Here is a 24,771-nt window from a genome sequence, read left to right as displayed (position 1 = left end):
TTATAACACTTGAAATTATTGCACAAGATTCAACCATATATCCCTTAAGGTCATGTCTTAATGTGTTCCACCATGCCTTGCTTTAGAGGAAGAATGTCAGCATTTCCCCCTTTTCACTATTATGACCATCCTTCTATCACCTGTGTCTCTGGGCATGGCTGTGATTTTCTTTCTTTCTTTCTTTCTTTCTTTCTTTCTTTCTTTCTTTCTTTCTTTCTTTCTTTCTCTTTCTCTTTCTCTTTCTCCCTCCCTCCCTTCCTCCCTCCCTTCTTTCCTTCCTTTCTGAGTTAGGATCTTTTTATAACAGAACTGGCTGTCCTGGAACATGTTTTGTAGACCAGGCTGACCTCAAACTTCACAGAGCTTCACTTGCCTCCGCCTCCCAAGTGCTGCGATTAAAGGCGAGCGCCACCATTGCCTGGCTAGTTATTTTTTTATTGTAAATTCCTGTGTATAAATATTTGAGTCAAAGAATATAAACAATTATTAGACTTGGGTAAATATTTCCACGTTACTCTTTAGAAAGGTTGTGCCCATCTCCGGGAGCCCACCTTTCAGAGGCTCTTCTTGTTGTTTTCCAGTTCACTGTGAAACACAATAGTATTGCTTTGTTTCGAATGTCTTTGACTGTTAGTAAAGATGAGCATTTCAGATACCCCATGGCCACTTTGGCAAGGCATTTAACAATGAAGAACTTCTTTTTCTGCACTCCTTTTGGCTTCAAGGAGCAAAGTACAAGTCAGTATTTGTTTTAAGAGTCATTTTTTTTTTTAAAATCTTAATGCGGCAGATTGGAAGGTCAAGTACAAATTTGGATCACAGTGGCTGGAGAACAGTTTGGGCTCTCTCTTGCTGTCTGAGCACATTGCATAAAGTATTGGGCAGCTGGTCATGAACTTCAACTTCTAGGCTTTGTGGAAGGCAATAGGAAGAGCCGGTTCTTCTGATGCCCTGCTGGGGCCAAAAGGCCCACACCAGTGTTTCAGGTGAACCCTGACCCTGACATAGAGGTGGCTATGGTCTCCCAGGCACTGAGAAACCTGGCATCCGCAGTTCCTTTGGAGTCTCCCATGAGTGTTCTGTGTACAGTAGATAGAACTTGGCTTCAGGGAGGACTTGTGAATAAAGGGGATTCCTGCAGCATCGCTTGCTTGCTCAAGCAGATTGGGCCCTCCTGACCCTACTGTGGTTTTGTTCAGGATGAAGATTCAGGGACGGATGTGGGGGAAGGAACTGATGAGTGGTCCCAATCCAGAGCCACGGTTCGACCCCCTGACCAGCTGGAGTTGACTGATGCGGTGAGTGAGCAAACTCCATCCCCTGCTCATCTCGGATGTGGGGTCTTCCACAGGGTAGATTAGAGGCTTGTGCAGAGCTTACAGGTACCCCGGGTGGGTGGGGGCCCAAGCCTCAGAGGCGATGGAAGGGAGAGCTTTCTGCATGACCCCCTTGGTGTTTGTCTCCCTCAGGAGTTAAAGGAGGAGTTCACTCGCATCCTGACAGCCAACAACCCACATGCACCCCAGAATATTGTCAGGTACAGCTTCAAAGTAAGTCATCCCTTCCTGGGCAGTGGCTGGGCACATTGCACAAGGCTCCAGGTCACTGTACAAAGTCACTTGTAAACTGAGGTCCTTGGCTAGAAACCTGGGGTTTTGCATGGGATGGGATGTTCCAGAGATGTTTGAATTTTTTTTCATTTTAGTACGTTTTATTTGGAGAGAGGGGGGGAGAGAGAGGGAGGGAGGGAGGGAGAGAGAGAGAGAGAGAGAGAGAGAGAGAGAGAGAGAGAGAGAGAGAGAGAATGAGAGAATACACGCGTGCACAAAAGAGAGAAGAGCAGGAGAGAGGAGACAGGGTTCTAGTGTGCATGCGGAGCTCAGAGGTCAGAGGACAATTTTCCAGAGAAGATCCAGGGGATTAAACTGAGGCTGAGGCTGTCAGGCTTGGCAGCAAGTTCCCCCATCTGCTAAGCCACCTCACAGGCGCCTTTGGAATTTTTCAGTGAAGAAGTCTTGCTAACTGCAAAGCCTTCAGTACCTGAGGAGTTGTTTTTGTTTGTTTGTTTGTGGTGCGGGGACTGAATCCATTAAGCCCAGAGCTTTGCTCATATTGATCAAGTGCTCTGCCACTGAGCCACATCCCCAGCTTTTTAATATATTTTTATTTTTAAGAATATTGAATCATTTAGTTAGAAAATGATTTTTTTTTCAAGCAGGCGGATCTCAGTTTGAGACCAGCGTGGTCTACAAAGTGAGTTCCAGGAGAACTGGAACTGTTACACAGAGAAATCCTATCTTGAAACCCCACCCCCCAAAAAAGAGAAGAAAATGCTTTATTTCAATGTTTCCAATACACAGAACACATTTTTCACCAACACAAGGTATTGGATCTTTAGAAGCTTAGCTTTTCCTCTAGCAAGACACCCGGGTAGAACAGAGTCCTCTCTGCAAGAGATGTTGGCCTCACATCACACAGGGCCTTCCCATTTGAGAGGAATACTGGCAGGCTCTGGGCACAGAGTCTCTTGATATGTGAGCCATCCAGGCAGGTGGATGACTCCCAGGGCCATCTTTTAGTGACCATGGTGTGAGCAAGTTCTTAGCAGACAGCCTGCAGCAGGTCTTCATAAGAGACAGCACCATGCTTTAGACCACAGCAGGTCAGCTCCTGTAAGGCCTGGAGAGAATTTCAGAATGCTTTTGAGCTAAAGTGGAAGTCATGCCTCTGTTTCTTACTTCACTTTGAGGCCTTTTGGTCCCACTCCTTGTGCCAGTCTCAGGTCCTAGATGAAGTATTTTCATGTAGGATGCCAGGTACAACTCTCAACACAACCCGTTTCCATACATTTCTGTCCTAGCTTTGTTTCCTAGAGACAAACTCTCTCGTAATCCAAGATGACCTTGAGTTTGCTGTGCAGCTGAGTATGACCTTGAATTCCTGGTCCTCCTGCTTTCACTCCTGAGGCTAGGGTTATAGGTGTGCACTGCCATGCCAGACTGAGAACATTTCCACCCAGAAAACACCACACCTCATAGCTGTGACTACTCAACTCTCCATCTCCTCTAGCCCTGGGAAGCACTAGGTTAATTTCTGTCTCTAGACTTGTGTATTCCGGACATGTGAAGAGATGGGCTCTATAGTTTCTAGTCTTTTGTGACTGACTTCTTTCATTCAGCGTGATGTTTCCAATTCATCCATGTTATAGCAATGTCAATACTCCATGTCTTCTTATTGCCAAATCATATTTTATAGTCTATGAATATGTTCCATTTTCTTTATTGTTCAGTTGATGGACATTTGGATTGTTTCTTCTTTGGGAAATTCTAAATAATGCTGCTAAATAATGAACATCTGTGTATGTCTTGTGAAAATTTCATGAATATACTGCTTCTTATTCAGATTGTGTAGTCGGCTCCTCCACAAAGATGTTGAAGCAAATCCAGATATGTTTCCCAAAAGATGCTATTCAAGAGTTTTGCTACATGGCAGTTTACAGAGGTTGGAGGAGAGCTGTCTTTCACTCCCTGAAGTCATGTTAGACAGGGTTATACCTTCCTGTACCCTGTCTTGACATTAGAAACAGGGACTTGCCGGGACTCAGTGGCCTGGCTGTGGAAGGTGCACCTCAGGGCAAGCGTTGTTTTTCCACTTCAGTTTCCTCTTCTTGCTCTCCAGGGACACTCACCTTAGCTGTGCTTGCAGAATCTCTCGGCCTGTCGAACATTCTCCCACACAGCTGTCTCTACACGGTTGGTTCTGAAAGGTCCGGATTTAGGTTCCGAAGCTGCTACTCTTTCTTGATGTGCTAAAGAATTCAAATTCCATCCCTAAGTTGAAGAGGAAGTTCCCAGTCAGCTGTTGAGGACAGGATTGAGGAGATGTCTTAGAGGAAAACTGGATGGATCATTCGTTCTCATGGGAACCTCCATCAGATTATCAGTTACTGTTCATTGAGCATTAGTACTGGGCACCTACTATGTGTTAGGATTGTGTTTTTTTTTTTTGTTTTTTTTTTTTTGTTTTTTTTTTTTTTTTTTTGGTTTTTCGAGACAGGGTTTCTCTGTGGTTTTGGAACCTGTCCTGGAACTAGCTCTTGTAGACCAGGCTGGTCTCGAACTCACAGAGATCCACCAGCCTCTGCCTCCCAAGTGCTGGGATTAAAGGCGTGCGCCACCACCGCCCGGCTAGGATTGTGTTAATGGATCGTTTTCATTATTGCCAGAACTTACACTTCCTTGAAGTTGGATATAATTATTCTACTTGATAGAAGAAAGAATCCAGGGCCTGGGGGGTTAAGATAAGGACATGAAGATAATGACAGCAGACCAAGAACTTGACTCCAGCTCTGCCCACAAGGACCATGCTTTTAACCACACTTCCTGTCCCCCGTCCTTTACAGAGAGAAAGGGCTTCATAGGGACTTTGATTTTGTGGGGTTTTTTTTTTTGTTTTGTTTTGTTTTTTGAGACAGGGTTTCTATGAGCAACAGTCCTGGCTATCCTGGAACTCTCTCTGTAGACCAGGCTGGCCTCAAACTCAGATATCCTCCTGCCTCTGTCTCCCGAGTGTTGAGATTGAAGGCCTGTGCCACCACTGCCCAGCAAGATTTTTTAATCTCAGGGTGCCATATAAATATAATTATTTTCCACATGATGTAAAATGGTTGAACAGAACTGTCTTAAAAGAAGGGGGGGGGCTGGCGAGATGGCTCAGCGGTTAAGAGCATTGCCTGCTCTTCCAAAGGTCCTGAGTTCAATTCCCAGCAACCACATGGTGGCTCACAACCATCTGTAATGAGATCTGGTGCCCTCTTCTGGTCTGCAGGCATATATGCAGACAGAAAATTGTATACTTAATAAAATATTTAAAAAAAAAAAAAAGAAGGGAGGGGGGCTGGAGAGATGGCTCAGTGGTTAAGAGCACTGCCTGCTCTTCCAAAGGTCCTGAGTTCAATTCCCAGCAACCACATGGTGGCTCACAACCATCTGTAATGAGATCTGGTGTCCTCTTCTGGCCTGCATGCAGACAGAATACTGAGAATACGGTATACATAATAAATGCATAAATACTGTATATATAATAAGTACATAAATGTATACATAATAAATAAATCTTTAAAAAAAAGAAGAAGAAGAGGGGACCTCTGGTCTCCAAATCCATTTTTGGGGTTGCTAGGAGGCCAATCAACACGATATCCACAGGAACTCCAGACCATGGGCTTTGCAAAAGCAGGAACTGTGTCTGTTGTTGCTCAACTTTATGTCCTGGGCACCTAGAAAATACTTGGCTCATGGTAGCTGCTCAAAATTATTTGTTGAACGAACAAATACCATTTCCTGGGCTTGAAGCCCAGTCCTGCTTCTCATCTGCTATGTGACCTGGACAAGTGCCAAACCCAAACTTTCTCTGGACCTCTGTGGTCCTCTTGGACAGAAATAGCAGGCAAGAGGTCTGGTCGCCTCTGATGTTCTGGTCCCTCTGACATCCATTAAAGTAGCATGGCAAGGCTGTGCTAGGTGTTTGGACAATTATGTCTGACCTGCCCAAGGTGAGGCAGGTGAGCTGTGAACCCCTTGGCATGAATGTGGGAGACAAAGCTCCTGAACCAGTGATGGGTAAATGTGGGCTGCTTCAGGCTGCATGCAGAGGATATTTAAAAATACGTCTTTAAGGCTGGGTGTGATGGCACGTACCTTTAATCCCAGCACTTGGGAGGCAGAACTGAGTTTGAAGCCTGCCTGGCCCACAGAGAGTCCCAGGCCACTGTTGGCTATGTAGTCAGACCCAATCTCAAAAAAAAAAAAAAAAAAAAAATTTAAAAATGAGTCTTTGATGAGAACTTACAAAAACAAACAAACAAAAAAAACAAAAAAAAAACTCTTGTATTTGTCTTTTTTCCCCTTAAGCAGAAATTTAGTGAAAACATTAAGGATTGGGGGTTATAGTCCCTGTAGCAGAGGTGGATTGCTAATTTAGAGCAGTGGTTCTCAATCTGTGGGTCACGACCCCTTTGGGGGCAAACAACCCTTTCACAGGGGTCTCCTAAGACCATAGGAAAACATAGATATTTACATTACAATTCATAGCAGTAGCAAAATTACAGTTATGAGGTAACAATGAAAATAATTTTATGGCAGGGGTCACCGCAACATGAGGAACTGTATTAAATGGTCACAGCATTGGGAAGGTTGAGAACCTCTGCTCTAAAGAATTAAGGCAGACTACATTCTGATGCCAGTCCTTTGTGGGATCCCCTCTTTTCAGGAAGGCACGTATAAACTTATTGGCTTTGTGAACCAATTGGCGATTCACTTCAGCCAGGTGGGGAACCTGATCCCCAAGGACTCTGACGAAGGGCGGCGGCAGCACTACCGAGAGGAGCTGGTGGCAGGTAGGACACGGGGCAGCCTGGGAGTTAACCCAGGTCATGGGGAGCCCAAGGGACAAGCAGGGCCTGGCAGGCAGGACTGAGCTGGCTTGGACCCTGAACTCATCAGCAGTATCCTGTCAAGGTTCACAGGAGTCGGCCAAGGTGGTGACTTCAGACACAGAGATCATTGAAGAGGATGAAGAACCCAAAGAAGCAGAGACCGAAGCTGGGAGTCAAACAGACGTGCCTGCTGCAACCGAGGTGCGACGGCATTGCTCTTTGTCCCCACCATTCCAGGGCAGCCGTGGATGGAGGCTTTAGGGGTGACTCAGGGAAGAACGGTGAGAGAGGCTGCATGTGCCAGTGCTTCTGGCAGCATCCTCTGCCCGCCCCCATCCTGCGGGGCCAGGGGTTCCTTCCCCTTACTCCTGACCGTTCACTGTCTCCCTCCCACAACTAAACCCTGGCCTCCTGCTCTTTATTTCCAGACCACTGAAAAAGCGACAGAAGAGGGACTGATGGCTCCTGTGCAACCCAAGGAGCGAAAACTCACCAACCAGTTTAATTTCAGCGAGAGAGCGTCCCAGACCTTCAACAACCCCCTCCGGGTAGATCCCCCCACCCCTTCTTTTACAGACCTTCAACAATCCCCCCCCCTCAGGTAGATTTCCCCCACCACACCCCTTTACTTTGAAGTTCTCTGATGTACAATGGCAAGGCAGACATAAGCCTAAGATCAGTACTTGCAGGCCTGAGCCTGGAGAGGGGCCATAGGACAGACCACAGCTTCCCTCTCCAAGGAAAACTAAAATATGTGTTCAAGTCCCTGTAAGCCATCTAGTCATTCAGAGGAAGGCCAGAGCCCTTGGACTCCACTGAGAGGCTGCAACTTGGGCTAGACTGGGAAGATGGAGTAGAAATTGGGACCACAGTGTGCCAGGGGGATGGGGAGTCTAGAAACAATATAATAGAGGTTGATGGTCTCTGTGGTAGATCAGCTTGGAAAAGCTAGAACATTCCCTGGCTATGAAGGGTCCTGAGAAGCAGGCTGAGAGGGCCTGACAGGGTTTTAGGTGAGGGATGCTCACCGAGTGTTCTGCTATGAACACAGTGCATGTATGATGGAGGCAGGGTCTCCAGGGTCAGTCAGTCTTGGGCAGCACCTCATCACCCTGTGTGGTCCTTAGGTTGATGTTGGATAGTCGGGTTTACACAATGCGGAGCAAGCAACTTACATGCTGGACGCAGAGATCCCAGTTTTGGGGAGAAGCCTTCTCATGTAAGGGGCATTAGCCCTGGTGCTTGTGGGAGGCTGGCCTCTGTGCATTGTGACAGGCTGGCCTCTTCAAGTCTGTCCATCTCCAACCTGGACCTCCTCTTGATTAAAAACTGGCATAATTGATCTTCACTGCCCTTGTCCTCCAGCTTAGGCTACTGAAGGAGGTCAGAATGGAAAAACAAATGTGGGATTTGAATAATTCAGTCTTTCGCCAGGTTCTTCTTTGCTTCTCCAGTTCTGTCCCACCCCTTCCTCAGCTCCAACCAAAATGCTTCTCCTAAAGCTGTCTGTCTGTTGGGTTAAGGGAGAGGGAGGAGAGACCATCTGTGGGTCCCCTGGTGTCACTGTTCTCTAGGATCGAGAGTGTCAGATGGAGCCTCCACCAAGAACAAACTTTTCAGCCACAGCCAATCAGGTAAGACCCTGGGTCAGCCTGAAAGCTGTCTCCATCTGCCCTCCCATGCATCCTGGAACACTCGGCAGCACAGGAGACTGGCATGTCTTCCAGTCTGCCTTAATTATTCATCCATCTCCCTGCATGTCGTCCTGAGCTATCAGTCCCGAACACTGGGCACATCACATTAGGTCTCCCATAGTGAGTGCTGAACCTGCTTCGTGCCGCCATGCTGGAGGCATGGATGGCTTCTGGAGCCTTCCCCAGGACATGGTAGAATGCTTGTTCCCGTGGACTCTGTAGCCTGTGGCACCCTGTAACTGACTTTAAAGTGCCAACATTCTGACTGCCTTTTGTATTCTTGGGGACCCTCCTTCCCACTAAGCCCTCCTGTCTGTGGTGCTGACTTGGAGGCCCAAGTTCTGCTCTTCCTACTGTGGGATCCTGGACACAGTATGCTTGCTTCTTTCTTAATCCTTCTGTTTCTTTCTTTGTCAACAAAGGATGGCCAGCCGCCATGCGGAGGTGTTGGCGGGCTCTGAATGAGATAACAAACGCCAGAAGTGCAGCACAGAGAGGCATCCTGGCCTCTGGGTGAATTTTTAAATGTAAGGTGTGCCTATCTGGCCTCCAGGTGGCAGTGACTGCCCAGTCTGGGCAGCACTCCCTGGGAGCTACTGCATCTGCCCAACCCCAGATTCTTGCTGCTGCTGCTTCTGCTACAGCGGCTACAGCCCTTGGGTTTTCCTTTTTCCAGCTCTAGTTGGCAGAATGCCTATTTATTATTATTCTTTCTAATCTTGAGATGTGGGCAGTGAAGTAGATGGTCAGCTAGGCCAATATGTTTTTTCACTACCGCAGAGGCAGACATTTTCCCCGTTAACTCTCTCTCTCTCTCTCTCTCTCTCTCTCTCTCTCTCTCTCTCTCTCTCTTTCTGCATGTGTGTGTGTGTGTGTGTGTTCCATGCATGGAGGTCAGAGGGTAGCTTTCAGAAGTCAGTTTTCCAACATATGGGTTCCAGGGATTGAACTCGGGATATCAGGCTTGCTGGAAAGGGCCTTTAGTCTCCGAGCTATCTCACCAACTGAGAAAGATTTTTAAAAAATATTTCTCAATTCAGTCTTAGATATCTTCAACAAATTATTAGTTACCTAATGGTTGCACCTTTTCTCTTCCTGTTATGGGTTGAAACCTAGAACTGACCTCCAGCTTAAGATGCAGACCCTATGCTTCAGGGTGGCTAAGCCCAGCCCAGAGGAACCCTGAAAACTCCTTCCTTCCTGTTCTAGAGCGGATGACTGGTAGGGAAGATGGACTTTGAACATGTAATTCAATGACTGGAGGGTGCCAACTTGACAGGTTAACACAGCCGACTCCTGCAGGCTGAAGAGCTGGCCCACTGAAAGCTCTGCCCTGTGGTGACTCTTCTGTCTTGCTCTTGCCTAGTGGGAAATCTATGATGCCTATGTAGATGAGCTTGAGAAACAGGAAAAGACCAAAGAGAAGGAGAAGACAAAGACTCCAGTGGCTAAGAAGACAGAGAAGATGGCCATGAGGAAACTGACATCTATGGAGTCCCAGGTTTGGTGGGGATGTCTGCAGCTCGGTCACAGAATGTCTGAGTGGGGCCTTGGGCTGTAGGTAAATAAAAGCTTGCTACATAGAAGGGGTTCACAGATGCTCAAGGGGGAAGGCTGATATTGAGGTGTGAGTAATTTCTTACCTCAGGAGAAGACATAAGGACAGCTAGAATTGTCTCTGGCATTCCCCATCTTCCCCCTGATTAATATTCTTGAAAGTCAGAAGGGTTTGGGAGTCACTGGCCTAGGACGGAGTTTCTTGAAAAGTCTGTATTATCTGTATCATAGGAAAGTCACCAAGTTGTGGTAGGGGCGAGAATCTAAGGATAAATTGTCTTTGCTGAGTTTAAGGTGAGTTAAGTTCTTCTGCCTTCAGTCTTTGATTTAATTACGTCTGATAGTTAAAGTGAGTAACATGATCATTTTAGTTGTCAACGTGACATGATCTAGCACCTGGGAAGAGTCTCAAGGCTGTGTAGATCAGATTGGCCTGTGGGTGTGTCTGTGGGGGCTGTCTTGTTTACATTAATGGGTAAGGAAAGACCCAACCCACTGTAGGTGGCACTATTCCCTAGGTTTGGGTGCTGGACTGTGTAACATGGAGAATGTGAGTTGAGTATTAGGCGTACATGCATTCATTCTCTTTCCCCAACTATGATGTGACTAGATGCCTCAAGTTCTTGCTGCCTTGAATTCCTGGCTACAATGGACTGTAACCTGGAATTTTGAACTAAAATAAACCATTTTCCCCTAAGTTGCTCTTGTCAGGGTATTTTTATCACAGCTACAGATGTAAAACTAGGTCAGTGAGTCTTCAAAAGTTATCTTAGGTACCATCATCATCAGGCCAATGGATGTGGCTGCCTTGAGTTGGGTTGACCATAGGAGCCAAGTGGGAGTTTTAGAAAGACCATGGCTGGGGACTTAGAAGGGTGAGCCTGCAGGAGTTTAGGGATCACCATAGAGTAAAGGGATGCAAACACGGGGCGATGGCATGGGGGATATCACCACAGGAGATGCTGGGGACCTCATTTATTCCTAAAGAGAGAGAGAAATCTAGGTCTGGAGAAGGAGTCCCAGAGCAAAGATTCTATGGGTGTGACCTGCTTTCGAAGAGGGTCACAAGAAGCTAGGGGCTGGTTTCAGCACTTTGGAGAGCGCCCAGGGCACTCACAGGGAAGTGGCTCTGCTCCTCCAACCGCACTAAAACTCAGCTCAGTTTCTAAGCCGGGCGATGGTGGCGCACGCCTTTAATCCCAGCACTCGGGAGGCAGAGGCAGGTGGATCTCTGTGAGTTCAAGACCAGCCTGGTCTACAGAGCTAGTTCCAGGACAGGCTCCAAAGCCACAGAGAAACCCTGTCTCGAAAAACCAAAAAAAAAAAAAAAAGAAAAAAAAAGAAAGTTGTTTTCTTTACCCGAGCTGTGCCCATGTCCTCTTAGTTCTGTTCCATGACCCTGATGTCACACTTGAAGGGATATTTGAGGGTCCCCTGCTATGACTTAATAGAGACTTTCATTTCCTTTGAATCGCTGATCAAACATTGAGTGGTCATGGCCATGCTGAGAACACAGTCTCTGTGGGATAGAGCCCCTGCCTCGAGGGCTGTGTCAGTATCCTTGGCTTCCTTGCACCATTCCTCAAGGCACCAGAGGAGGCTCTGGTCTGGGTTAGGCTGAAGATCCTTGAGAGTCTGGGCTATTGGCTCTACTGGAACCCATAATGGCAGAAACCCCAACTAGAGTCATCAAGACCCAGAAACCAGAAGACTCTGGCTGAGACTGAAAACTGATGTGGGACCTAAAGCCTGCCAAAGCTGATGTCAACATTTCCTGTCACTCTGGTTCATCCAGTTTGCTGACATGGGAAACAGAGATATGGGCAGATTCTGATGTGTAGTTGCTTTGTTTTTCACTTCTTTTACTCTTTGCTCTGTGAGGGGCCCGCCATCCAGCTCCCAAATAACCACATGGAGACCATTCTTTCTTATAAATGCCCGGCCTTAGCTTGGCTTATTTCCAGCCAGCTTTTCTTAACTTAAATTATCCTGTTTACCTTTTGCCTCTGGGTTTTTATCTTTCTCTATTTCTGTATATCTTTTCTTTTCTTCTTATTCCTTGTCTGGCTGGGTGGCTGGCTCCTGGCATCTTCCTCTCCTTCTTTTCTCACTCCCCCTCTTCTCATTCTTTTCTTTATTCATTCTCTCTGCCTGACCTATCCCTCTCCTGTCTAGCTATTGGTCATTCAGCTCTTTATTAGACCAATCAGGTATTTTAGAGAGGCAAAGTAACAGTTTCACAGAGTTTCACTTAGATGAATAGATGAATATTCTCCCACACTGATCCGCTAGGCCGAGAAGCCATGATGAGGTAGGACACTGCAGGGATAATGTACACTATTCCTGGGTGAGTATTTTGGCAAGAACCCTTTCCCCAAAGGAACTGAGTTCTAGCCAGGAGTGCCAGGTGCTGAGTCCAGCTGTCTGTAAGAATGAGTGAGGATGGCAGCACCTTCCCTTTTGCCTAGACCTAGACCTAGAGCAGAGAAACATGGTTTCCTCAAAGACCTCTGTGAAAGGCGCAGGTGTGGGCAGGGAGAAAAGAGAGTAAGTTCATGATATCCTACAAGAAGGTCCCGGGTAATGGACTGTAGGTCTCAGGCTCATTAGTGACTTGGCTGAATACACAAAAATGAATGCAAGCTTGTCTGGTCTGGAAGATTTGGCAGGCATAGGGGAATGGGATCAGAAGCCACCAGGTCAGTCAGAACCCACAAAGAGGTGTGGCTGCTCCAGCAGGATGGCATCTGGAGCAGTGGAGGTGATACCCACTGTACTCTCGTCTGGGCACATCTAGGGTCTGGCCTAGGTCTTCCAGGAAAAGGATAGTGTAGTCAGATGGAGTAGGGACAAGAGCATGGGCTCCGAAGCCCACAGACTCGCGATTCGAGTCTGGCTTTGATAATATGAGCTGGAGCTTTAAGAAGCCTCAGTTTCCCAAAGTGTAAAGCCATCTGAAATGACATCACACTTTGCAAGATTGTCGACGAGTCACAATAATGTGTACACACAGGGCTAGCAGCGTTGCCACTGTTGGTAACAGGCCACACTAAGGCTCATGGAGCTTGGAAGAGGTCGCTGTAGAGAGTGTTAACGTGGGGAGCTGAGGCGCTGCTGTGCAGCATCAGAGGGGTTGCCTTCAGGTCTGTAGTTCCTCGTGGCCCCAGGAGAGAGTTCAGATTGTAGCAGCAGAGCCAGGAAAGCAAGTGTCAAGTTAACTGGCGAGCTGTCCATAGCAAGCATTGCCGCACACAGGGAGAGTCAAGCTGGCCCGGAAGCTATGAAAGGAGAGCTTGTGCTTTAGGTCAAGAAGTGGAAGGGGGTATCTGGGAACAGGTGAACTCTGAGCGCTATACTTACACACTCCAACGCCAGCCCTCCTTGCCCAGTTTTCTGAGATAGAGTCAGTCTGAAGAGTGGTGAAGGGCCCTCCAAGAGCCATTTCCCAGATGCCAATGTGTGAGCCTCCACCACTCAACTGTGTTTCCTACAAATGTGCTGCCACCAGGAACCGAGTTAAATCAACGTTGCATTGTTGTGTTTACCCCCCACATGGTCTCTGAGTGAGAGGCCACCCATCCATCCTCACTTTGTCCCAGGACTCTGAGACCCAGAGAATCAAAGTAACTTGCTCAGGGTTGTGTCTAACTGGGAAAGAAATACGCCTGTGTGATCTAGAATCTCGTCTCTTCTAAAGGTTTTTAACTAGATTTTACTTATTTAGTTTGTGGAAAGAGTGCCTCACATGAGCCACAGCATGTGTGGAAGACAGAAGTAAATTTGTGGGAGTCATTTCTCTCCTTCCACCGTGTGAGTCCCGGGGATGAACGTAGATCTTCAGGCTCTACCCACTGAGCAATCTTGCCACCCCCACAATCTAGTCTCTTAATCCCAGCCAGCAGGGCCTCCCCCAGCAGTGCTAGTCTCCAGGATTCGTTCATCCAACCCGTGGTCACTGTCTGGATACACACTTAGCTTGTTCCCTTCTGCCACCCATCCCAAACTCTTTGTTCTTTTCTTTTTTCAAAGACTTGTTTTTGTATTTTTAATTATGTGTATGTGGGGGAAGAGGGTTATATGCACAGGGAGGCGATGTCCTTGGAGTCTAGAGGCACAGATTCCCCTGGAGCTGGAGTTAGAGGCTGTGGTGGGCTCCCCAGAATGTGTGCTGGGAGTGGAATTCTAGTCTCGTGCAAGAGCAGTAAGTGCTCCTCACTGCTGAACCGTCATCTCTCCCCCTCCTTGTTTGTGCTTTTCTTGTCAGCCCTAAACTTCTTGCATCTCTGTTAACTTGCCAAGCAGTTTACTTCTCTGGAAGCTGCTTCTTGGTTCAGAGGGAGATGTTTCCCAGGGCAGAACTCGCTGCTTTGTCTGTGGTCTGGGAAGGGCTCTGGCTTGGCAGGCGCAGTTCTGTCTTGCATTCCACCTGAAGCTTATTTCCCCGTTTGGGCCTCTGTGACTCCCTCACCCTGAGACTAAAGAAGTAAGGCGTTTGGGCCGGACCCTCCCTTAGCCCTTTTACTTTCACGGGAATCTGTCTTCCCTGATCTGAGAAAACCTCTCTGCCCCACCGAAGCCTCTAACAGGTCCTTGAGTACTCTGCCCTCCAGTGCCTTCCTGGGCTCTGTTCAATGCCTTTTCCAAAACAAACAGGATGGGAGAATGAGAAGCAGCTTTATCCAGGGACTAGATGTGTCCTCTCAGACTCTGCGCACCCGTGAGGAAAGGGCTCCCAGAACGTGGTGGTTGTAGGAAACTGGGCTGTGAGCCATCTCTGAGACCTTTGGGATAGGCAACCACAGGGGTCTACTGCCGAACCAATTGCAAACCTGGGCTTTGGCTCAGGGCACATGGCATGGCCTTGCCAGGCACTATCTGATGAGGATGTGTGACTTCTGTATCCCACAGAGTGATGATATCACCAAAGTGTCCCAAGCTGCTAAGATTGTGGAGCGGATGGTCAACCAAAACACATATGATGATGTTGCTCAAGGTAAGACTTAAAGGGATGTAAGTTTTTATTATTTTTATTTATTTTCTGTTGTGTGTGTGCCTGTGTCTGTGTGCATGTGCTCACACCTGTTTGTCTGAAAGTGTACTCAGAAGAGGGCATGGATCTCCCAGAACTGGTGCTGCTGATGCTCGCGAGCTGCCTTATGGGTACTGGGAATCAAAACCCAGGTCCTCTGCAGGTGCTCTTAGCTGCTGAGCCAACTTGCCAGTCTCAGAAATAGTATGTAAAATGCTTCACAAAAGACTAGCGTTTGAGTGTTCCATGCTAAGTCCTACAGTGAAGGGGAAAATAAAACAACCAAACGCAAGCCACCACCTCCCTTCCTCCTCTGGATGTAGCTGAAGGGACAAGTCCACCATAAACAATGGCACAAAAAACAGCGGGAGCAGTGATGAGACCTGACACACAGCAAGCTGAGCTGCACAATAGTGATCGAATGCCATCCTCCCGACAGTCCTGGGGAGCAGGCAGAGCAGAAAGGCACCCTGACTTCACATATGAGCAGCAGAGGACAAAGCTGCCTGACTCGTGAGTGCCAAAGAGAACCCAGATCTAGGTCTTGACCTTGTGTCCCAGTCCCCACTCAGTGGGCTTGGAGATGCTAACACTAGAACTCAGGGGAGAGGAATTTCTCTGGGGGCCCCTGAAGAAGAGAAAAATGGACAGGTAGTGGTGGCACACACCTTTAATCCCAGCACTTGGGAGGCTGAGGCAGGTGGATTTCTGAGTTTGAGGCCAGCCCGGTCTACAAAGCGAGTTCTAGGACAGCCAGAGCTAAAGAGAGAAACCCATTTTCGGGGGGGGGGGGGTGAATAATAAGAAGAGAAAAATAAATATGGGATGCATGGAAAAGGTCAAGGAGGGCTCCAGGTGCAGTCGACGAAGGCTCAGAGATAAGCAGGGTCTGTGTGAGCGGGTGTGGAAGGGAGGGTGTTCGCATCAGAGCATCTGTGAGCGGTGTGGAAGGGAGGGTGTTCGCATCAGAGCATGGCATGAGAAGTGGCTGGTAGTGAGAGTGGGTAGGAGCTGACCCTGGGGACAAGGGGCAACGGTAGCTGTTGGGAAAATGGTGGGAATTCAGGCTGAAGACGCAGTTGAGGTCTTCTCTAGACAGTTGAGAGACACGGACACCCCGGGCAGAACAATGTCCAATGAGGGTGGAGCTGGAGAAGGAAGCGACTGGGCAGAATTCAGGGACCAAAGTGAAGGTGTGGGGTGGAACAGGCTTCGCCATGCCTGGTCAGAACAGGGGACGGGACAAAGGGAGAGGTGAAATCGTGGAAAGCAAGCACCAAAGCTCACTGCGCAGGGTCTGCGGGCCAGGAATTGTGCTGTACAATGTGGGCATAGCATTTTACATTTTCCAAACAGCTACCCTGGGATGTGAATAGCATTATTATCCCCATTTTATGGATGAGAAATCCAAGCTAATCTGTTACTTCTTGACCAAAATCACAACCAGTGGGAGCCATGAGTAGCTGAGCCCCTTGGTAGACCTGTTGACTAACCACTTCATCACTGGCTAACGGATCCGCCGAGCTGGAGGAGGCATTTCACAGGAGCACACTCAATACATCTACCCTAGCAACTAATTAGTGATGAGGGGAAGATAGAAATTGATTCAGAAATGCTCCAATCCTGGGGGCCTGGGAAATTCTGGTGTCTCTGACAGTGCCAAGGAAATGGCCTCCTTCCCTGGTACGAAGAGCACCTTCCCAAATGGCTTGTGTCTCCCTGAGAGGCTGTGCACTTATGTGGAGCAGCTGCGGCCCCAGAGTTGGCAACGCCATGTTGCTGGCTGGTCTCCTCTGCTGACAGCCTCGGGCCCTTCGTGGTGACTTGATGCTCATTGCTCACCCGTGGGACACAGAACTAAGGCTGCCAAGCCCGGCAGCCTAAACAAGACCCTCGTTATCATTCAGGCTGGAAAACGACCCTGAGTCCTTTTCAAAGCTGTCAGCGTACACAGCCGCTGTGAATGAACCTGTCACTCACACAGCGTGGCTTCCTGAGACCCAGCCTCAGCAAGTGGCCCACCACAGGGCTGCAAGCCTGATTAATATCTATGGAGAAATTGGCCTTGTGAACCGCTTTCATTTGTAAGAGTGCAGTCACATAAAAATGCATTGAACTTTGATTTTTTTTAATTGCGCAGTGTTTTCCCTTTGGGAAAGTGTAATCATGAAGGAGAAATAAAAATAAAGAAGTGTTACCAATTAATCCCGCTCTGAAATGAGGAATTTTCAAAGTTCCCCAAGCTCAGGAATCTTGATGTGATCAAGGCTCACACCTTTCTGACTGGCCACTTAAATCTTTTTGGTTGTTGTTGTTGTTCCAAGACAGTTTTGATGTTTAAATGTAATTCTACAACAGCCTCAAGGTATGAGGCATTGTGGGAGGGTCTAGGCAATGCCTGGGCGTGTCTCTGACTGTGCAGAATTAGGGCGCTCCTTCTAATTGGCCGTTCCACTTGAGAGAAGGCAGAACCTTTGGAGCCCTGCTGTGTGGCTGTCCCTGCACCACACACTGGGGACACACGGATGGATGTAACAATGTAGGCCCGGCTCTCCAGGAGCTGCGCAGCATGAAGGGCAGGACCGGGATAGACAGATTAACTCTACTAGAAAGAGCCAGGTATGCAGGTATAGTGGCTCATGCCTGAACTTGCAGCATTCAGGTGGTTGAGACAGGAGGATGGCCATGAGTTCCAGGCCAGCCTGAGCTACACAGTGAAAAAAAATGTAATGGCACATACCTGTAGCACTAGCTACATAGAAGGCTGAGGCTGGAGGATCGCTTGAGCCCAGACGTTGCAATCCAGTTTGGGTAATATAGTGATAATAGGTTACAGACCCCCCAGCTGCCATGCACAGATTCTTTCTCTCTCCCCAAGCCCCCCAAATTAGGCCACACTCCTCTGCCACTCTCTTGACAGAGTTGATAGGCAACACATGCTGTGGCCTCGCAACTGAGACCCCACTTTTAAAAAAAAAGGAAGGAAAACGAAGACCCTATAGAAAAGGAGGATAAAGAGTCAGAGAAAGAGCAAGAGGAGTCACCCAGGTGGGGCAAGGCATGCTAGAGCTGGAAACACGGGGAAACACGGGGAGACACAAGAAAAATGTGTCCGGAAAGGATGTGGAGGTGGTGGCCAGGGGCCTTGATCTGACGGGAGAACCTTGTTCAAGGAGAGCCATGAGAAGCGTGTGGAGAGTGGCACGGTGGAGGGAGAGTTTGTTCTTGCTCTGCTGGCCCTGAAGAGCATGGACTGAATGAGGGAGGAGGAAGGAGACCAACTTGAAGAGTACAATAGTCAGGTGATGGGTTTAGTGATCTCAACCTAGGTGGTAGCTATGGGTTAAAAAATGGATGTAAAAAGACAGGAGGACAAAAAGGAAAGGGTAGGAAGAGATCAGCCAAGGAATCCCCACCTTTCTAGCTTAGGTAAACGGAAAGGTGAGTCTTCTGGCTAACTTAGTGAAAATGGAAACCGACTTTGAGGATGAAGCTTGAGTTTGGGGAACTCACGGAGGAGCGTCCTGGTGCCTTCATTACAGCGAGGCTTGGCAGTGAGCATAGAGTCGGGCTGTATTTTAGGGATCTAGGAGGCAGGATGAATAGAACTATTAGTCAGCCGCTGGCAGCTGAACCCTTGAAATCTGGCCACTCTGGCTTGAGCTTCTGAAGCTCTGAGAAAGCTCACAAGGATGAGGGGTACGACCTGGGGTTCTGTCCACGCACATATGGATGCATTACTGGTATACAGGGAGAAGTTATGTGTCAGGCATTTTTCTAGGCACACTTTGCATATATTATACTTAACCTATATTCTCACAATAGCCCTTTGAGATGGTACTGCTATTATTTCCAGCCCCAAACACAAAGAGGTTCATTGTATTGCCCAAGGAGGTATCGATTTGCTACAAAGTGGCAGCTCCTGGCTGACTGTGTCTGTTTGTGTTTAAGATTTTAAGTACTATGAGGATGCTGCTGATGAATACAGGGACCAGGAGGGTACGCTGCTGCCTCTCTGGAAGTTTCAAAATGACAAAGCCAAGCGCCTGGCCGTCACCGCCCTCTGCTGGTGAGCACAGATATTGCAGCAAATCTAGGGTCCCTGAGCACCCACTGCGTGCCAAGTCCTGAGCCCTATGTCCTTCTATTGCATTTTACATCTTGACTGTGACACGTGACAAAGTAGGGGGAAAAAGGACCTGGATTCTTATTGGATTTCAGGATTATCTAATGTCTACTATTGGTGAGAATCTAAGCCGGACAGTCAATGTCTGCAGTGTAGGTAGTCACTCATGCCCTTGGGAATGTTCTTAACTATGGGGGAGGGCTATGTCTGTTTACTGTGCCAACGAGTTCACATTTCTTTGGCAGGAATCCGAAGTACAAGGATCTCTTTGCAGTGGGACATGGCTCCTGTAAGTGATCTAGCAATTCATTCGTTTGCTCGTGCATATACAGACCCTAGGTTCCTAGTGTGTTCAGAGCTTTCTCTGGCAGGTGTGTGAAATACAGAGATGACCAGGACATTGTCACTGGCCCCCTGCGAGATCTCACAGTCCAGTGCAATGGTTCTCAACCTTCCTGTGACCTTTAATACGTACAGCTCCTCATGTTGTGGGGACCCTCACCCATAATATTATTTTCATTGCTACTTCATAACTGTATTTTTGCTGCTGTTATGAGTCAGAATATAATATCTGTTTTCCGGTGGTCTTAGGAGACCCCTGTGAAAGGGTCGTTCAACCCTCAAGGGGTCGTAACCCACGAGGGTTGAGCATCACTGTTCTAATGAGAAGACCCACACTCATCTGAGCAATTAGTGTTGGTAAAGAGAATACAGCTGAATATGCCAACTGAACCTCAGAGAATGAATGAGAAGGCTTTGTAGCAGAGGGGCCAGTATAGACCAAGCCTGCGGGCAGGAGAGAGGTGGTGGGGCCAGCCCTCAAAGGACCTGGTAAGCCATTCAAGAAGGAAACTGCTGAAGGAATTCTAGAAGGGGCAAAACCACGTCCAGTACAGGAAGGAAAGCAGGCCTGAGACGAGAGGCTGGGAGACCTGGCGCAGGTGTGCCAAGGAGAAATGGCAAGACCCTAGCCACTCAAAAAGGGGGATGGAGGCCCTTCCTGACCAGGCAGGGTAGGGGTGAGGAAAAGCGAGTACTTGAAGTTCATTCTTCTGTTCCTGAGACACTGGAGACCACAGTTACCTGTGCTCTTGGCCCTGCTGGGTGGTACCCAAGGTGGAGGCAGCATGGTGGCACCTGTGTCCATGGTACCTGGGCCAAGCAGGAGCCCCCGCCACTGAATGGGGATAATCCCTGCTCCTAACGGCAAGGGCCCTGCACAGCAAGCCAGGCACAACTCCCTGATGCTAACAGCTTGTTCTCTGGCTGGGAGGATTTGCTTCTGTGAACAGAAAAACCCTTCCGTTCTTCAAGCTGCTGCTGGCTGGCAGGCCTTCAAGCTCCTGGTCACTGCCCCTTAGATTGCCCAGGGTAGGGATCCAGGGGGAGGGGGAGGAGTCGGTATTTGTTATTCCTCTCAGAGAGGAGACATTGGAGCTGCTCCCAGCCCTGTGGTCTGGGCTGCCTTTGAGGGTGCCCTAAATGCCTGCTTTGTGTCCTTACTCCTGAGGGTGGCTGCCAAATGTGAAGCCCCCCTCCCTGGCAGGGACCGAGCACATTCTCCCCTCTCTGCCATAGCTACTGGGCCTGGAACAGAGCCTGGGGGTTGAGTAGGCCCTCCCGGGAGTGGGGGTGGACCTCCAGGCTCCCTGCTTGAGACTGAGGTGAGAGTGTGGGAGCCTTCCCAGAGGGTGGAGGAGAAACCCCATAAATTCCAGCCCATCTTCCATCCAGGGTTAGAAGCAAGGCCGTGTGGAGCCATCCACGGGAGGTAGCCTTAGTCAGAAAAAGTAATACCTTCCACGAGGGTTCGCCGGGCTCCTTTGGGCAAGCCCTTACCCAGGAAATGCTTCTTTGTCTTTCCTTAGCCTTTGGAGGCACAGGCCCAGTGGTGCCCACAGCTAAGGACCTCCCTCTGTGGGAGCACTTCTCAGTGCCTCTGTCTCCTTAGTGACATGGCAAGACTGACACCCAGCCAGGCCTCCATCTGGAGCCATCTCCCAACAAGCAGGAGGAGAGCCCCACGAGCTCCAGGAGCGTTTAGACATTTAGAACATTTTCCTGTTCTCTCCCTGGCAAAACCCCTTATAGGGCCAGAGCAGAGCAGGGGAGATGGGGACCTCTTCAGAAGCTGTGGCAGAGGCAATGCTGTTCGCCGCTGTCCCTGGCCAGTTTTCAGATGACCATCTATTACAGCACCAGCCTCAGGCCTGAGCAGGGCCAGCCGAGGTGGGGCCCCAGAAATTCTGCACTGGCTCCTGAGATCACCTGGAGCAACTTGTGTTCTCAGATGTGTGCTCCATGGAAGGAAAAGCGGAAGCTGAGGCAGCACCCCGGTTGTGCAGCACCCCAGTTGCGGACAGGGTCATCACGATGAGCAGCTAGTCCTATCAGCCTCCATCACAGCCTTTGAAAGTTCCCAAATACCAACCCCCCCAGGGGAGAAAAACGGAAGAGACACTGAAAGAGAATTGCGGTTTATTTCCGAGATTGAGTCTGATAAGTGCAGCTCAGGCCTTTGAGGCTCCCGTTCCTCCTAAAATTCAGATATTTATTTTATAACCCAGCTACAGAAAAATTATGTAGTGTCTTAGGGTTACTATTGCTGCTAGAAAACACATGGCCAAAGTGACTTGGGGAGGAGGGGGTTTATTCGGCTTATGCTTTCCACATCACACACAGTTCATCATCAAAGGGAGTCGGGGCAGGAACTCAAGCAGGGCAGGACCTGGAGGCAGGAGCTGATGCAGGGGCCATGGAGGGGTGCTGTTTACAGGTTTGCTCCTCATGGCTTGCTCAGCTTGCTCTTTTATAGAGTCCAGGACCACCAACCCAGGGAAAGCACCCGCACCAATCAGTAATTAAGGAAATGCCTTACAGGCTTGTCTACAGCCTGATCTTATGAATACATTTTCTTAATTGAGGCTCCCTCCTCTCAGCTGACTCTAGCTTGTGTCAAGTTGACATAAAAACTAGCCAGAACAAGAAGGATAGGCATACATTCTAGGAAGGACTGGGGCCTGTCACATCCTTAGGATGCAATTTCCTGGGGTTAGATATGGAGCAAGAAGAAAAAAGGAAGCCAGGCCTGGTGGCATAAGCCTTTAATCCCATTTAATCCCAGCACTCAGGAGGCAGAGGCAGGTGGATCTCTGTGAGTTGGAGGCCAGCCTGATCTACAAAATGAGTTCCAGGACAGCCAGGACTACATAGAAAAACCATGTCTCCAAAACCACCCCTGAGAGACAGACAGACAGAGAGAGAGACATGGAGAGAAAGAGAGACACACACACAGAGAAACAGAGAGAGAGACATAGAGAAACAGAGAGACAGAGAAGTATAAACAGTAAATCCACATCTGCCTTCCCACTATGGCTTCTGGTACCAGCATGCTCGGCTACTCAAAGCACAGAGTCAGGGATGCCCCATAGTTCAGGCTCCATGTCACAAGCTCAAGGGAGAAAGAGGCTGTCAGCAGGTGAATGGGGGTGGAGGGATACTGGAAGATAAAAAAAAAAGTCAATTCAGGAAACGATGGTCTTGGAACAGCCGGGATGGACTGTGCCAGCTTGTGCTACCGAAGGGGTCCGTTCCAGCTCCTTAGCCCGTGCAGGGAAAGAGACTCCTCAGGGTCTCCCAGGCAGGGGTGGCCTAGCAGATTCTGTCTGTGGTCCTGAGGCCATCCCACAGGAGATGGGGCAGGAAGCTCCCCAGCAAGTCCCATACTGGAAGGGCAAAGGAGCCAGCTGTCTTCCTGCCCAGCCTTTCTCTGGGGCAGTGCCTCAGAGGAGGCCAACGGCAGCCCTCGGTTCCGAACACTCAACTCACTCCTGCTCTGTCCCTTGAACTTGCCCAGGCCAGAGATTTACTTGTAAGGATTTAAATCTTTCCCGGTCATTCATTTGTCAGCCTCACTAATTAAGCAGTGTTAATTTCATTTACTGAAAATGGAAATTCATCCACCTCATTTCTCCCTGTTCATCCTCCACACACAGAATCCATCACTCCTTAGCTGCAGGCTGTGTAAAATTTACAGGACTAATTATGTTGTCAGGTCTCTTTGTAAATACAGTCCATAAAGGCCACTATGCTTGCCGGGTTGCAGTGCAAGGGCATTTCGTTGTTAGTTTAATTACTGGTTAGTTATTTAGGTTCTCAAATGTTTGCCTCATTTTCCCTAAATCAAATTAAATGTCCCAATTGATGTATTCTGTCTCCAAGGCCTCGCTCTTATTTCCCACACTGTTTAAATACAACTCCCAATCTGACAAGGATGCCTAGGAAAAGCCACATTGCCTGAGAGCCTGATCCCTGCCTGAGTCCAGTGCCTCTGGCCATGCTGAGGTTTGGAGTTCTCCTGGATTCAAGACGCTTTTCCATGGCAGCCTTGGGCCGGTCCTCTGCCTATGGAAACTGTGGAAATCCCAACACAAGGGGGCATTTCTGTTCCCAGAGTCCAAGGCGGCAGCGGGTGGGGTGGGGGTAGGGATGGAGAGCATTTCACTGCTGGTATCAGAAGGGCCGAGGACCACTGCAGCCACCCATCTGATGTCCATGTCACCAGGAGGAAGTGTCGTTGCTCTGACTCCTAAAATTAGCGTTTGGGCCACCCTTCCCCGAATGCCTCTGATGTTTGGTTCCTGTTGCTGCAGCAGCAAGTGACTAAACACAATGGCTTAAGTAACACATTTCTTCTGAGTCCTGGAGGCCAGGACCTCAAGGTGGATTCCACTAGGTTAAAATCAGGTGTCAGCAGGGTTGTGTTCCCTCTGGAGGGCCCCGGGGAGACCTGTTCCTTCTTCTGTTTCCAGCTTCTGGTGGCTGCCTGCATTCCATGGCTTGTGGCCCTCTTCCAGCCGCAACTGCATCACCCTGACATCGGCTTCTGCCGTCATGTCGGATTCTCTGACTCGCTTGCCTCCTTCTTTCCCTTATAAGAACTCTTACGATTACATCAAATCCACCCGGGTAATCCAAGATAATCTCCCCATCTCAAAGTCTTTAACTTAATCACATCTGCGAAGTCCCTTTTGCCATACAAAGTGACATATTTATAGGCTCTAGGGATTAGGACGTGGACATTTGTGGGGGGGACATTATTCTGCCTACTCCACGCCCCCTCCAAGTGCCTCTTGCATGACTTAATAAGGGAGTCATCAAACAGCTGCTGCCTTGGAACCAGTCCTAGGCTGGCCTCGTTTAGGATGCCACAGTACGAGAAGGGGCCTGCCAGCCAAGACTGGCATGGTATCCTTGTCTCTGCAGTTGGCATCTACTTCCTACTGACTGCTGACCTGGTGTTAGCCTTGTGCCCCAACATGCCCTCCACCTGCCTTGCTCTCCTTGAGTCATGATTGTTCTGCAACCAGAATTTTCTACAGTGCCCGCCCCTGGTAACCCAGCACTGCAGCAGATGGGGTGGCTCTTGTGGGTCCGAGGCCCCCAGTGATAGACTGCGGTTTGAGAAGATGTTGATCTGTCCTGCTCATTGGAGATTGTTCTGCCAGGGCTCCAGGTGCAGAAGCTGATGACAGTCAGAGCTTTGGTCTATGGTAGAATTAAGACATATACATGAGGCCAGGCCTAGTGACCTAGACATGTAATTCCAGCTACTCAGGAGACTGAAGCAGGATGGCAAGTTCATGGCCTGCCTGGACTACAGAGTAAGTTCAAGGCCAGCCAGGGCAACTTAGTGAGATCCCTGTTTCAAAAGAAAAAGAAAAAAACAAGAGAGCTAGGCTCAGTGGTATAGAACTTGCCTAGATTTGGTCCCCAGTAAGAGTGTCTGTCTGTCTGTCTGTCTGTCTGTCTGTCTTTCTCTCCCTTCCTCCCTCCCATTCCTGAGTTTTAGAAGAACTGCCACATGAGGCTCTGTCAATAGGGTTGAGTCTCTACCCCCAAACCTTGTGGATCATCGACAGGAGAGTCATGG

The 24,771-nt window shown here is 48.8% G+C and overlaps 1 protein-coding gene across 1 annotated transcript in view; it reads left to right on the top strand.

Annotated features, from left to right (window-relative positions):
• Positions 1-24,771, top strand: part of Dnai1 (dynein axonemal intermediate chain 1) — a 68,630-nt gene that overhangs the window by 25,787 nt on the left and 18,072 nt on the right. The window contains exons 3-12 of the mRNA XM_057790879.1: positions 1,200-1,298; positions 1,470-1,550; positions 6,268-6,394; positions 6,516-6,634; positions 6,862-6,981; positions 8,008-8,067; positions 9,494-9,628; positions 14,593-14,677; positions 18,665-18,782; positions 19,085-19,128. Of these exons, the coding sequence (XP_057646862.1) occupies positions 1,200-1,298; positions 1,470-1,550; positions 6,268-6,394; positions 6,516-6,634; positions 6,862-6,981; positions 8,008-8,067; positions 9,494-9,628; positions 14,593-14,677; positions 18,665-18,782; positions 19,085-19,128 (988 nt within the window). The remainder of the gene's footprint in view (positions 1-1,199; positions 1,299-1,469; positions 1,551-6,267; positions 6,395-6,515; positions 6,635-6,861; positions 6,982-8,007; positions 8,068-9,493; positions 9,629-14,592; positions 14,678-18,664; positions 18,783-19,084; positions 19,129-24,771) is intronic.

Source organism: Chionomys nivalis, chromosome 16, assembly GCF_950005125.1.
Source record: "Chionomys nivalis chromosome 16, mChiNiv1.1, whole genome shotgun sequence".
Classification (NCBI taxonomy): domain Eukaryota; kingdom Metazoa; phylum Chordata; class Mammalia; order Rodentia; family Cricetidae; genus Chionomys; species Chionomys nivalis.
This window is presented reverse-complemented; position numbering and strand designations above follow the sequence as displayed.